At 49.1% G+C, this 14941-nt stretch overlaps 1 protein-coding gene and 1 pseudogene across 4 annotated transcripts; one reads left to right on the top strand and one right to left on the bottom strand.

Annotated features, from left to right (window-relative positions):
* Positions 1–897: 897 nt before the first annotated feature.
* On the bottom strand, positions 898–14183 carry MTFR1L (mitochondrial fission regulator 1 like). 3 transcript variants are annotated; one of them, XM_030942156.1, is made up of 7 exons: positions 14053–14183; positions 11424–11533; positions 10806–10910; positions 7797–7906; positions 7380–7591; positions 4030–4351; positions 898–1925 (listed from the first exon to the last, which is right to left on the bottom strand). In XM_030942156.1, exons 2-7 carry the CDS (start codon positions 11436–11438, stop codon positions 1820–1822), a joined length of 870 nt encoding a protein of 289 aa, XP_030798016.1. In that variant the 5' UTR covers positions 11439–11533; positions 14053–14183; the 3' UTR covers positions 898–1819. The 3 variants fall into 3 exon arrangements, with proteins under 3 accessions (XP_030798016.1, XP_030798018.1, XP_030798017.1); XM_030942158.1 differs by having other exon boundaries at positions 4030–4315; XM_030942157.1 differs by having other exon boundaries at positions 11424–11556; positions 14053–14148.
* Positions 13347–14044, top strand: LOC104656140 (annotated as a pseudogene). The gene has a single exon (XR_004060376.1). The product of XR_004060376.1 is annotated as an uncharacterized LOC104656140 (transcript).
* Positions 14184–14941: the final 758 nt, after the last annotated feature.

The following is a 14941-nucleotide window of genomic DNA, read 5'->3' as shown; positions in this document are numbered from 1 at the left end:
AGAGGCTTAAACAATCTCTAGGGGACAAACTTGCAGGTTATAAGATAGAACTGCTTTTTTTTTTTTTAACTTAAATTTTAGTTTTTTGAGACATGGTCTTGCTGTGTTGCCCAGGCTGGAGTGCAGTGGCATGAACACAGTTCACTGCAGCCTGGACCTCCTGGGCACAAGTGATTTTCCCACCTCAGCCTCCTGAGTAGCTGAGACTACAGGCACATGCCACCATGCCCAGCTAATTTTAAAAATATTTTGTAGAGATGAGGTCTTGCTTTGCTGGCCAGGCTGATCTTGAACTCCCAAAGTACTGTGATTTAGAGGTGTGAGCCACTGTGCCTGGCCTAATTTAAATGTTCTACTTTTGTGTTCTATGTCATCTCTCCGGTCATTTTCCTGGAAGACCTGCTTTTTTAAGAATGTATGGGGCTTAGTGTGGTGGCTCATGTCTGTAATCTCAGTGCTCTGGGAGGCTGAGGTGGGAGGTTTGCTTGAGACCAGGAGTTCAAGACCAGCCTGGGCAACATACAAGACAGCATCTCTACAAAAAAATTAAAATATTTCCTGGGTGTGGTGGTGCATACCTGTAGTCCCAGCTGCTCAGGAGGTTAAGGTGGGAGGCTCACTTGAGCCCAGGAGTTTGGAGGCTGCAGTTAGCTAATGATCCCAACACTGCACTCCGGCCTGGGCATTACAGAGCTAGATACTGTTTCTAAAAAAAGAAAAAGAGTATAGGGCAAAATCTCGACAGAAAGGGGGAAGAAACCCCCTAGAAGGGCAGGACCTTATAAGGAAAGAGGAGAGGCCAATAGCCTGTTTAAGTTCATATACTTTAAAATGAATAGTAATCCTATCCCCTGAAGGATACTGGGTAATCACAACTCAAGAGATGGACACAGCAAATGCATTCTCTCTCCAAGTCCTTCTTTTAATGTCAGGTAGTGCTTCAACCCAAACACACACAGTAATACATACCACAGAGAAAGGGACCTGAGGGCATCTGAGTCATGCATGGTGTGGTAGGTACAAACCTTGGCCCAACCCAAAGGAGCAGTCAAGGGCCTGGAAGAAAGATGGTATGCTCTTTCCCCCTCCTCCTTTCTCTTTCCTACCGGGCTTAAAGTCCGTGAAAGAGAAAGTTTTTAATCAGTGGAACTGATAAGGCCTCAGGGCCATGGAGGGTAGATTTGGTTGTTCAGTATATAAAATGTGTTTAAGAAAAAAAACAGCCCAGGCTTCCCAGCAGTAGCCCACGTGTTGGCTGGTTCAGCAGCCTGACCTCTACATCTAGACAAGGAAATGAGAAGGGTGATTGCTGGGCATTGGTGTACGTTTATGATGGAGCAGCATAAGATTTTCCATGCCCTGTGAACATGTATACAAACATTTATAGCCCCTTCCCCTCAGCCCTGCTCTGCTGCAAGGAAGCTGCTGAGAGTGAGTGACAGCTGGGCACAAAGTGTCTTGTGAAACCAGTTATAGGGTCTAATGCAGTGAAGTCAGTCAGTCATTTCGGACCTGTTTTCACACAGGGGCAAGGAAAAACCAGAAACAATTTCTCTCTTACCCTTTAAACTGAGATACTTCATTCTACACAATTACCTGAAACAAATGTCTCGGGTCAAATCACAAGCCTTAGCTTCTGCTAGGGTTTGAAGTCTGGGAAACATATAATCCAGCTCTTCTCTTTCAGTCCAAGCTCTAGCTTGTCAGCAAGACTGTTGCAGAAGATTTCTCCTTTAGAGGCAGAAACATCTGTGGTGAGGAAGGCAGCTATTGAAGGTATTCCAGGAGCATGAGACTGAGTTTGCAGAGCTGAGGGTTGTCAGTTTCCTTTTCTACTGATATCTTCTTCCTTTAGAGCAAACTTCCTTCGTAGGACCTCAGAGATAAGCACAGCAGGGTCTTCCTCCTTCAGTGAACTCCGGTTCCTAGAGACACAATAATAGCTTGAGTACTTACTCTTTCCTGGGTAGTGTTGTATATATTTGAATACACTATCTCATGGAATCCTCACAACAATCTTACGAGGTAGGTGCTATTACAATTCCCTTTCACAGATAAGGAAATTGAAACACAGAGAGGTTATACAAGTTGCCCAAGGTCACTAGTCACTGAGCAAGTAAGCGGTGAATCCAGAGTTCAAAACCAAACTAGCTGGTTCCAGATCTCTTCTCTTAACTAGAATGCTTTACTATTTCCTGAAATAGCTATAAAGTGTGGGCAAAGTAAAGGACCATCAATCGGTCAGAGTTGGCCGCTGGTGGCTAAACTTCTGCTTCTGCCTTCTGGCCCTATGTTTTCTTAGTAGCATTTCCCCAGAGGGTCAGCAGGGGAAGTGACTGATGACTCTTGGCTATTCTGACCCTTAATAGTTCTGGGGAAAAGGTGTGCTTGGGATTTCCTACTTCCTGGTCTCCCCTTCAGGGGAGATGATTTTTTTTATGAGAACCAGAATTAGAGCAAAACTTGCACACAAGAAACGCATGGGAAGAAAACCAACTCCAGACTGAAGTAGGCCCAAGTTATCTGATACATCATATAAGAGGGTCCTAGATACCTGGAAAATAGTTGCTTGAAATCCTAGTGAACTTATATACATTCATCCTCAAGAAAGTGTTTTACTGGGGAGTAAGCTAAATATAAGAGCCAAGACTGATTATTCAACCTTCAAAGCAACAAGAGGGACTGCGTTTGGTTGGTGACATATCTGAACCTTTGCTGACTGGGGTACTTTCCCATTCTTATTCACTGACCCAGCTCCTTCTGATCTGAAGACACAAGTGGGAGGAGGGGGCTGGCAATAAGGGTCTTGAATCTAATTTGGTCCAAAAGGCAAGTAAGAGAAAGTTTGAGAGTCAACCTAAAAAACATTGTGTTCAGAAGAAAACAGCTCAGAGAAGACCAAAAGCAGCAGCAACTGAATTTGGGAACGTGGAAGACCAAAAAGATATGGGTGAGTATGACCAACCTGACTAGGGCCGGTGAAGGAAGGTTAAGAGTGACTTCCCTAAATGGGTCAACTGCCAGGAGGCAAGGAGGGAGTCACTTAGCCTGGTCTACTTTTCAGAGGGAAATGGATCCCAGGAGACAAAAAGGGATCCAGGGCAAGTAACTTTCCCTTTAATGGGAACTTAACATCAACTCAGGAGAAGACCTCACTTCCCTGTCCCCAAAACAGTTTTTCATCTGCATTAACAAACAGAGCTGCACAAGCTGGGTGCTGGCCATCAAGGTCTGGCTCTCAAATGCCCAGGAACCTACATTCAAACCAAGCTCCTCTGGTGAGTCCTGTGCAGCTGTTGAAACCACAACCCACAACTGGAGAAACACTATGCAATGGGGTGACTCCCTGAGGTTTCTTTGCCAGATAAAGTTTTTCAAGGTAGGTATTCCCCAAAGTCCCTCATACTCCATTGGAAAAACCTAGAGCTCCACTCCTTGGGGTTCTACTTTATTAAGTTAAAGGTGTATTTTTAACAAATCTGAGCAATTCTGATGGACAGCTAGGTTTCGGAACTACTGGCGAGTCTCAAAAGCCTTGTTCTCAAATCACTGAATATGTAGGGTTGGTTTGCACAATGGACCACTGTATTTTAAAGTAGAAATCTCCAACTTTATGAAATTCTCCTCCCACCAAAAAAGCCTACCAATTTGAGATAAGAAAACATAACAAAACATAATGTCATGCAACCCCTCACTTTGAAGGGTGGGGCATGAAGACATTGTCACTAGCAGTATGAGAACTGAAGTGGTAAAGCCACCTGAAGACAGAAGTTGGATTAGATGAGCTGTCTTGTAAAAATCCCTACTAGCCTCATATTTGGTTGGGGTGACCTAACCCAATAAATGTAAAGTGTTGCTCTTTCCTCAAACTGGGGCCCCAGGCACTGGCAAGCAGGTAGTCAGCAAGCTTTATGAATGACATAACAGACAGTACTACTAAGAACTTACTATGTAAGTATGTTGCATTAGATCATTGGCCATGGGCAACTCAGAGTAAATAGATACTAGAGCTCCTCATCAGATACTTACAGATCTTGGCTCTGTTTCATTCGGTGAAAGTCCTTCAGGATACCCATCATGTCTGCAAAGCTGCTGGCCTTGGACAAAGAGATGCAGTCATCCTCTTCAGACGAACTGCAGGTAGCTTTGTGTTCTGGTTTGCAACATTCAGGGCTGGCAGAACAAAGCAGGGGGACTGATGGAAGCTCAGGGACCTCCACCTCTGTCTCCTCGGTGATGTCACTAATGACAAAGGAAGTTGTAGAGTGGAATGAGGATCCAAAACAAGGTAAGGGAGAAGAGACATTTGAACTTCCTGGAGATAAGAAATCTGGCGTTAATGAAGCCGAAGCTGAAAGAGAAAACAATAGGCATGGATGGACATTGGGGCTAGAACACAGTAGGAATATCTTCTCCCCATAGCCCTGCCTACTGAACATTCATTTCCTGGGCTGACACCATGACAGTCTGGGAGAGCCAGGATGGTATCTGCAGCCACTGGAGGGTCATTCCACTATGCTTCTCACTCAGGGGCTCAGAAAGCTATAGAAACACTGGGCTTTTCCAGTGTTCCAGGAGGGCAGGAAAACCCAGCCCATAAAGGCCTTGGCATTTAAAACTCCCATTCCACAATAGGCTGTGGAGTGATAGCTCTGTCATAGGCCAAAGCAGCAGTGGCAGCTAAGGCCTGAATTTGTCCTTTTCTCTAACTAGGCTAGTGCTTTTGACTATGCTCCTTTGAATCTTGTTATCTGTGAACTAGAAGACATGTTCCGAGCAAAACAAGAATGGTGACAAACCTCCCAACCTTCCCAAATTTCAGTGGAGAGAATTTCCTTAATTTCTACATTTCTAAAAATACTTTGAAAACACTAAATACACTAAAAACTATGTTTCTAAAAAACATGTTACTTCAGTTTGTCTCTTGGATGACAAAAAAGTAGCCAAGAAATATAAATGGAGTTTCAGTGCAATTCTTCATAAAACTTCCATGTGAAGAAATTAAATACATGAAGATTTCAAAGAATACTATGATTTTCATGTGTCCTACCAACTGATAAATTTCGGAGCTATGACTCTGAATCAATGCAGAGTGAAAAAATGAGGATGGGAGGAATATGAAGAAAAGCCCTGAGCATCTTGGGAGAGATCCACCTGCTGGTTGTCCATGCCTCTGGTCAAGGCAGACTTCCCATCCGTTTCCAGTGGTTCTGCCTTAACTGTAGACAGAAAGCTGGAGGGGTGGGTTACAGGGCTTGTTTGCATAATGGACCTTTTTTTTTTTTTTTTGAGACAGAGTCTCACTCTGTTGCCCATGCTGGAGTGCAGTGGTGCAACTTTAGCTCACTGCAAGCTCCACCTCTGCCTCTGCCTCCGCCTCCCAGGTTCAAGTGAGTCTTGTGCCTCAGCCTCCCAAGTAGCTGGGATTACAGGCACATGCTGCCACGCCCGGCTAATTTTTGTATTTTTTGTAGAGAAAGGGTTTCACCATGTTGGCCAGGCTGGTCTTGAACTCCTGACCTCAGGTGATCCACCCGCTTCAGCCTTCCAAAGTGTTGGGATTACAGGCATGAGCCACAGTGCCCGGCCACTGTATTTTTAAGGCCAAAATCTCCAACTTTATGAAATTCTCCTTCCACCAAAAAAGTCCACTAATTTGAGATAAGAAAATGTAACATAATGTCATGCAACTCCCCACTTTGAAGGGTGGGGCATGGGGACAATGTCACTAGCAATATGAGAACTGAAGTGGTAAGCCACTTGTGATCCCTGGTAGAAACGACAAGGCAAGGGAAGATAGGTGCTTAAGAAGGGTACGTCTCAGTGGTGGTGGGGGATATGTTTACTTGTATTGAAAAGGAAAGCAGGGTGCGGTGGCTCATGGCTGTAATCCTAGCGTTTTGAGAGGCTGAGGCAGGCGGATTGCTTGAGCTCAGGAGTTTGATACCAGCCCGGGCAATGGCGAAACCCTATCTCTACTAAAAATACAAAAAATTAGCTGAGCATGGTAGTGTGCGCCTATAATCCCAGCTACTCGGGAGGCAGAGGCACGAGAATTGCTTGAACTTGGGAGGTGGAAGTTGCAGTGAGCCAAGACTACGCCACTGCACTCCAACCTGGGTGACAGAGTGAGACTGTTTCAAAAACAAAAAGAAAAGGAAAGCCAGCGGGCATGGTGGCTCACGCCTGTAATCTTAGCACTTCAGAAGGCCGAGCTGGGTGGATTACTTGAGGCCAGGAGTTCGAGACCAGCCTGACTAATATGGCAAAACCCCGTCTCTACTAAAAATACAAAAATTAGCCAGGCGTGGTGGTGCACACCTGTAATTCCAGCTATTCAGGAGGCTGAGGCATGAGAATTGCTTGAGCCTGGGAGGCAGAGGTTGCAGTGAGCCAAGATTGTGCCACTGCACTCCAGCCTGGGCAACAGAGCAAGACCCAGGATCCTGTCTCCAAAAAAAGGAAAGCTGGCCAGGCTCGGTGGCTCACGCCTATAATCCCAGCACTTTGACAGACTGAGGCGGGTGGGTCATCTGAGGTCAGGAATACAAGACCAGCCTGGCCAACATGGTGAAACTCTGTCTCTACTAAAAATATAAAAATTATGGCCGGGCACGGTGGCTCACGCCTGTTAATCCCAGCACTTTGGGAGGCCAAGGCAGGCGGATCACGAGGTCAGGAGATCGAGACCATCCTGGCTAACATGGTGAAACCGCGTCTCTACTAAAAATACAAAAAAATTAGCCGGGCATGGTGGCAGGCGCCTGTAGTCCCAGCTACTCAGGAGGCTGAGGCAGGAGAATGGCGTGAACCCAGGAGGCGGAGCTTGCAGTGAGCCGAGATCGTGCTACTGCACTCCAGCCTGGGTGACAGAGCGAGACTCCACCTCAAAAAAAAAAAATTAGCCAGGCCTGGTGGCCCATCCCTGTAGTCCCAGCTACTCAGGAGGCTGAGGCAGGAGAATCACTTGCACCCTGGGAGACAGAGGTTGCAGTGAGCCGAGATCGTGCCACTGCACTCCAGCCTGGGCGACAGAGCAAGACTGAGGGAGAAAAAAAAAAAGCTACTGTGGGCTTATGTAAGATGTGATCTTAAAGACACTTGGAAGAGGGTGTCAGTTTTGGGGCTAAGGGAGGGACTCTGCCTGGGGTCACAGGTTAAGTGAAGATTTTGTTCCTAACCAAACCATTCAGCCCAAAATGGCTGGTGGAAACCATCTAAGAGGCACTATAGGCTAGCCAGGTTTCAAGACAACTCCAGGGCCCGGAACCTAAGTACCTCCAAACCAAGGACTACCATTTTCTTTACCCCTATCCTGCCCAAAAGCCAGGGGAAAGGAACAGCCTGTTATGTTCTGGCCCTGGCACAGGGGCTCCTACCTGCATCAGCTGCCACTATCTTTGCAATCTGACTGCGCAAGTGGCTCAGCTCATCCTGCAGCTCAGTGGTGCGGCTTAGGGCTGGCAGGGCTGGCTTCTTCAGGGCCAGAAGCCTCTCCTCGGACCCACGCAGGTTGGGAACGGAGGCATTACGCTGCATGACAATCAGAGGGCTGGGTTTCCAGGTGTGCCTCAGGGGGCGCGTATCACTCCTGGACCAGGGAAAACCAAGTAGGTCAGTTAGAAATGGCAGGCCACTGTGCTCCTGAAGTTCCTTCCCCCACTCCTATAAGAGTAGCACATTAAGGTTCTGCTCCTCTCTGAGCCCCCACAGTTCTCATTCCTCTCTCCTTGCTGCCTGCCACCTCTTCTGGGAAGTTCTCCATTCCTCAGCAGACCAGCTACTGCCTCAGCTACCTGACCCGGGCATATGTCTCCTCTTCATCTGCAGCAATCCAGGCGATGTCAGCCAGGGTAGGGACTGGGGGCACATCTCTCAAACACAGGTCAGAGATGTTGGGCAGGGTCTATGGAGAAGCAAAATTCATCAACATTTACAGACGCCATGATAAGCCAATCCGAAACTGCAGAATACACAGGAGGGGTACCTAATCTGGCACTGGGAGTCAGGAAGGCTTCCTAGAGGGGGCAGAAGAAGGTTCCTGGTCGAAAACATTGAATAGAGGCCAGATGATAGTTAGGCATGGTGGCTCACACCTGTAATCCCAGCATTTGGGAGGCCGAGGCAGGCAGAATGCTTGAGACCAAGAGTTTGAGATCAGTCTGGGCAACATGGCAAAACCCTGCTCTACCAAAAAGAAAAATACAAAAATTATCTGGGTATGGTGGTATACGCCTGTAGTCCCAGCTATTCAGGAGGCCGAGGTGGGAGGATGGCTTGAACCTGGGAGGCAGAGGTTGCAGTGAGCCGAGATTGCACCACTGCACTCTAGCCTGGACAACAGAGCCAGACTCTGTCTCAAAATAAAAACAAAAAGAGGCCAGATGCATGAGAGTCCATGGGATTACAAACAGTTCTGTGTCTTCAGTGGGACAGGCCTGAATCACCTTTTAATAGAGACGGCTACTGTCTAAAACCACTGTGCCCTCTGGTGAAAATACAAGTACAAGGTCATCAACAACCTGTTACAGCAATAGGAAATTTTTCCTGACTAGCTCTTTATAATCCTGTATAGCTAACTGAGATCGACATTGTCACAGCAATGGTGTTTTAAACAAACCTGATAATTTGAATATATTTAGATTTAAATAAAAAGAAATTAATTATACAAAAGGAACCATAATAGGATTTCTTAAAATAGCTCCTCAACCCAAATGAGCAACAACCTAGAGATGTTGAGTAAAGTGAAAAATTAGGATTCAATCATGTTGACTGTGATTACAACAAAGTAAAAAACATCTATCTAGAAAAAGAGAGGACTACACTAAGACATTAATAGTTACTGTATTATTACTGTGTAATTATAGGTAATTTATTTTCCTTTTACTTTTCATAATTTTAATATTTTCATGTGCTTAAATTTTCAAAATAAATTGGTAAGAGTCCCTTAATATTTAAGGTAATTTAATAATAGTAATAAATGCATATCTAAATACAAGTAAAATTCAGCTGTTTCTGCTACAAATTATTTGGTATGGTGGATGGATCCAGGATTGATAGCTCCTGCATTCAGATAGGAAACCTGGGACTCACAGGAGTGAAGTGATACTCCAAGGTCACACAGAGAAGAACTTCCACTGACCCAGGAACTAGTGCTAAAACAGGCCATTCGGGGGAAGCCTCCATTTGTTTTCCTGATTAGCGCTGAATGCTCCTTTGCTCTTGGCAATTAAATGAGTAAACACAAAGTACTCAGCACAGTGCCTGACACATAGTATGTGCTCAGTAAATGTTATCTAGCATTACTAATACTACTCACATATATTCCTGCTCTGTGAGAGCCTGTGCCCTTGACTGTCTCTGCCAGCATCTGGCCAAAGGGTACAGCCAAGTGTGGGGGCAGCCTCCATGGAGTGAGCCATGCTCCCTAGCTGTCTCCCTTTTTTTTCCTGATGCTTCTGAGGCAGTTAGGACCAGTTCCTGCCCAGGACCTTTAGGCAATTCTGGACAGCTGGCAATCTGAATACTGGGACAGCTTTTCCTGGCCCCTACCCCTGCAACATATATACTTCCAACTCCATTCCTGACCTAATACCAACCCTGACACCTCGTCTAATTCCAGATCCAGTTCCTACAGACTCTGCTGCTTAGCATCTTTTATACAGATTTGGCTCCTTCGTTTCTATTTCTACCTGGGCCACATCCTTTTATGCACATATTTCTATTTCCTCTGTGTGGGTAGAAAGCAGAAGTATTTATTTTGTGTCCCAGCTCCCCAAATGCACAGAACTGAACCATATAGTTTGGGGCTGGTGCTTAACCATTAGTTCCTAGAGGGAGGCAGCTGGGACTAATAAATGCTACTTCGCTTTCTACCACAGAAGGGGTCTCAAGAAACCTGGGCCAGGCAGGAATCTCTGCTGCAGAGTGGATGCTAAAGGATCCCTAGACACAGAGGTAAGACCGAAGTACCCCAGTAAAGGATGCCCAGATTGGCCAAAAAGAGCAGGCTGAGGAATTATGGCCTCAGAGAAACACTAAAAATAGTGGAGCTGGGCATGGTGGCTTGTGCCTGTAATCCCAGCTACATGGGAAGCTGAGGCAGGAGGACTGCTTGAGCCCAGGAGTTTAAGGCTTAGCCTGGGCAACATAGGGAGACCTCATCTAAAAAATTAATAAAATAAATAAAAATACTGGCGACATAGCCAATTCTTAGGGCTGGTGAAGAAAAGCAGAGTTCAACTCAAAAATCACAACACTCACTGTCCCATGTGGAGACCTGTCAGGTTCCTTGTAGTCACAGGTTTGTATGCACTCAGGAAGGCACAGTGACCAGGACCTATTATAAGCATTTAACAATTTTTTTTTTTTTTTTTTTTTTTTTTTTTTTTTTTTTTGAGACGGAGTCTTGCTCTGCCGCCCAGGCTGGAGTGCTGTGGCCGGCTCTCAGCTCACTGCAAGCTCCGCCTCCCGGGTTCACGCCATTCTCCTGTCTCAGCCTCCCGAGTAGCTGGGACTATAGGCGCCCGCCTCGTCGCCCGGCTAGTTTTTTTTGTATTTTTTAGTAGAGACGGGGTTTCAGCGTATTAGCCAGGATGGTCTCGATCTCCTGACCTCGTGATCCGCCCGTCTCGGCCTCCCAAAGTGCTGGGATTACAGGCTTGAGCCACCGCGCCCGGCCAACAAATATTTCATAACAGAATGAAAAGTGACCAGGAAACAACCTACTTGGGCAGTACCAAGGGGTTTGGGGCACAGAAGCAGCACTCTGAGCCTCTACCCTCCTGCCCTTCCAACATACTCACCTCGAAGGACGCCCGGGGACACGGCTTCAAGGGTAGGTTGGTCCCAATTCTTCTTACTACACTTCGAGCAGCCCCATGCGGCTTGTTTTGCCAGATTGGTATGGTCTGGAGCAAAGAAAGAGAGACAGTCACAACCTCAGACTGAATCCAACTACTGTCCCTGTCCTCTCCTCTAGCAGGGAGACTGAATTCCACAAACCTAGGGACAGGGCACACTCTAGGGGCAAGTCAACTCTCAATTATAGTGAGGGCAGGTTCCCCAGTTGCCAGCCTACATACACCCTGGCCAGCCACCCAAGGGAATACCTGCTGCTGCTAAGGCAGTCAATGTTGGGAGGGTCAGTGAAGGGAAGAGGAAGTAGCTAAGTGTAGAGATTATCCAGGCTTTCCTTCCAGCCCTCTGTACAGAAAGGCAGACATACACTGACTCCTGAAGTGCCCCAGGATCATAGTTGGTTCTTCTTAGGGAGAGGGAGTGAAATGGTGGCCTTGCTCCAATTCCAGGCCTCTGGAGAAAGGAGTGCTCAACTGGAGAGTCTCAGAACCTTATACTGTACCTCAGCAGGCCCAGCACCCAACCTTCCCCCACCGTACCCCTGCCGTGGGAATGCCCCTTACCACACTGGCTTCCATTCCCGACAGGTGAACCAGCTCCTTCACTTGAAGGACAAGGCAGCCACAGGGCAGCTCCAGGAGGTGGGAGGCGTGACTCCTTCATATCAGGCCATCTGGAGGAGCACCAGATTTCCCTCTTGTGAAACAACCCCCCACAGTGGGGATTCAATGGTCACCACACAAGCCCCACAAAACCAGGCCCTGCAGAGCCACGACTAACACCAAGACTTCTCTGAAGATGCAAATAGAACCCTTTGGTAGCTAGAAAGCTCATCGAGCCAAGTTATAGGTACTATCCAAGCCCAGGATTTGTTCTTGAAGATGAGATATAAAAGCACTGCTGGGCCCTTGCAAGGGGAGAGATCAGAGAAAACAGGAGAACAAACACCAGCTCATGCCAATCTCAGTCTCCCGAGCTATAGAGGAAAAGAGCCAAAAAAGTTTATCCTGGCTCAGCCACCTTCTGGCTTTGTAGCTACAGGCAAGTTATTTGACTTTGCTGAACATTGGTTTTTCCATCTGGAAAAAGGGGACAGGAAAAGCTGCCACTGGAGGCTACCTTAAGGGTCAGTGAGTGAAATGGGGTTGAGTGCTTAATGAACTGTTAAAACATGACACAGATAGGTGAGGTGACATCTGACTGCTCTTCATAGCAGTTCTTGCATGGTGAGCAGATGCAGTGTGCTCGTTCATTCACTTGTTCATCAAACACCAACAGTACCCACTTGTGCCAGGCCTTGTGCTGGGCACTGTAGGGGCTATGGGGGGAGTAAGACACAGTCATGCTCTTGAGGAACTCGCTGTCCAGCAGAGTGATAGGACATGAATACGTACTTCTAGCAAAGGCTGAATATCACTAGGCAGGTGGCCAGATGAGGTCAGAGCTCTGGCCCTAGTGCCCTGTAGTGAGTTTTGAGGGAGTAGGAAATGAAGACAAAACAACAAGAGCACAGGTCCAGCACAGGAGGGTGAAGGATGTGGAAAGAGGAGCAGAGCATAATAAAGCTACTAAAGTAGGGGTCAAGTCATGAGGTCCCGGTAAGAAGTCACTGGGTAGCCCTGGACAGGCTCTGAACGGGGGACAGACTAGACTGACAAAGCAGCTCTAGACCTCCCGTGGAGGGTCCCCTCTTCTACCAGTAGGAGAGGAGGGGTCACTCACTTTACGATAGACATGGCGAAAGGAAGTGGGAGAGGGGAAGGCACTTGTCTAAGGTCACTCAGTGGTCATGCCAGTGGAAAGCACCCAAAGCCTGGTCCAGGTCCTGCCACCTCCTGCCTGGGCTCCATCTTCTCAGCCCAGTTCAAGCCTTTATTATCAGAGTCCCTCTGTGTGCCAGGCTCTGTGCTGAATGTCCGTGTTGGCCACGAATTGCACTAACAGTGCTTACTGCCACTTTCTCTCCGACCTTACCTCCAAAGACCCAGCTGGGCCTAACCCTCACACACAGCCAGAGGAATCCTTCCCAAACAGTTAATCACATCGCTCTTCCGTTTAAAACTGGCTTACTAAAGCCAACACAGGATAAAATCCACAATCAGTCCCAAACCCATCTTTCTCTGCCCTCTCTAGACCACACTCACCGAGTACCAAGGCCTGCACATTTCGCAGCCAGCCCTCCTGCTCTCCCCTTGCCCTCCAGTCACACTGGCCCTCAACCCCCAATACTGGGCCCACCTCTGAGCCCTGCATCAAACACCAGCACCCCCTTCGCCGAGCTCATTCTTCTTCATTCCTCAGAGCTCAGCTCAAGCATCACCTTCCTTCCCTGCGACAGGGTCAGGTCCTTTCCTGTGCGCTCCGCAGCACCCTGCCTGTCCCTCAGAGTCCTCGCGAGAAGAACTAGATAACCGTGATCCCCGCGCACAGCACGGTATCTGCCTAGGACACAGTGAGCGCTTCAACGCGCGGAACTAACTAAACGAATGAAGAACACCAACTCAGCTGTCACCCCCGCCCCCAAGTCTCACTGGCTAGAAGATCTTCCCCCGTTCTCTGGCAGCACCGGTGGGTCTTGTCACCGAGGCTGCCGTTGCTGTCTATTGACAGGCGTCCCCCTCAGGAGACCGGGAGCTCCTCCAGCGCAGGGCCCCGCTCAGCACCCCTGGTCCCGGGGGACCCCACGGCGGCCGCCGCGCTCCGTGAAACTTTGCCGCGCGCAGCAGCGCCCGGAGACCCACGTGGACCCTCTCCCTGCGGGGACAGGTCAGGGCGCGCCGCCCCTCCCCCGCGGCAGCCGCCCCGACCTGGGCCAAGGTCGGCCAAGTCCTCGCCGCCTGCCCAGCGGCCCTTGTACCCACAGGCCCTGGACCCGAGTGCGCGGAAGCCTCCGAGCCGCGGCCAGGTCTCAGAATGCGCGGCGGGACAGCCCGGCCCGTCAAGCAGCGAAGCCGAAACTAGAAGTCTCAGGTCTAGCTTGGTCACTGTTTGCTGGCGGACTCCGACGAGCAACTACCCTTCGGGGACTCAGTTTCCCCCGGGCCAAGTGAAACGGACACCAGCGGCTCCCGCGAGAACTCGCGCAGGAACAGGAGCCGCGAGCTCCGCACAGCGCCTGGCACGTAGACCCAGTCTACTAACGGGCTGGAAGGCCGCGCTCCCGTCTCCACACCGCCCTAGAACCTTTCTCACCTCAGTCTCGGGCTCCGGGACTCTCTCACCTCACTGCCCCTCCTTCCACCGTGGGCCGCCCAGCCTCTACCGCCCTCACTTCCGCTGACCCGCCCCCCGGAAGCGATCCTCCGCAGCTGCGCACCGAGCCGCACCTCCGCGCACCGTCGGGAGGCGGGTCCAGCCGGGTGGCAAGGGGAGGGCGGCCCCCGAGTGGGCGGGGCGCTCGCTCAGATCCCGCGGAGCACACGCCCCTCTGGCAGACCGTGTCCCCTCGGGGTCTGTGTCCCCGGGAGGAGTTGGCTGCGTTTGGAGATCCCTGAGCCTGATATTCGTCGCGTCTCCCTGCTTGTTACTCTCCACGTTTAGCCCCATACGACTTCTGGAAGCCGAGGGATGTGTCGCTAGTCCCCTAAAATATGCTCCTACCCCTAGGGCAAACTTCAGAATCCTCACCCTGGCCCCCTTTCCAGTTTATGGTTCCCAGGCAAGCCCCTCTGCAAAGCCTCTTTCCAGCAAGAATGGGCAGAATGGGCCTCTTTCACCTCTGACTCCTGCCCTCCAGCACTTTGCAGCTTTCTTCTCTTTTAGTCTCTCTCTCTCTGTCTGTCTCTGTCTCTCTCTCTCCTCTCTCTGTCTCACACACACACGGTATATTCAGTGAGTTTGCTCATTAGATGGGTACTTGATGCACAAGACCCCAGAGGCACTGTGGGAAGAGCCACATTCCTTCCAGGCTCACTAACCCACTCCCTCTTTGTCCTCTAGCCCTCACTGTCCTGGTCTGTGGCATGCAGTTCCTGGGTCACATTTCCTCCTCTGCTTTCAGCACAGCCTCAGGCTGTGCGTGGCTCCCAGGCTGGAGTTCCTTGGTCCCAAAGCCTGCAATCCCCTCTGCCAGAGACAGAGT

The sequence above is a fragment of the Rhinopithecus roxellana genome, chromosome 12 (genome assembly GCF_007565055.1).
Source record: "Rhinopithecus roxellana isolate Shanxi Qingling chromosome 12, ASM756505v1, whole genome shotgun sequence".
NCBI lineage: Eukaryota > Metazoa > Chordata > Mammalia > Primates > Cercopithecidae > Rhinopithecus > Rhinopithecus roxellana.
The sequence above is the reverse complement of the archived record's forward strand: the minus strand, read 5'-3'. Positions and strand labels throughout refer to the sequence as shown.

Bases quoted from the DNA above. Each gene is read 5' to 3' on its own strand.
- MTFR1L (XM_030942156.1), bottom strand. The intron at 7,907-10,805 runs GTGAGTATGTTG...GCTTCTCCATAG, and splicing joins GTCCCCGGGCGTCCTTCGAG to ACCCTGCCCAACATCTCTGA. The intron at 1,926-4,029 runs GTAAGTATCTGA...TTGTGTCTCTAG, and splicing joins ATGAAACAGAGCCAAGATCT to GAACCGGAGTTCACTGAAGG.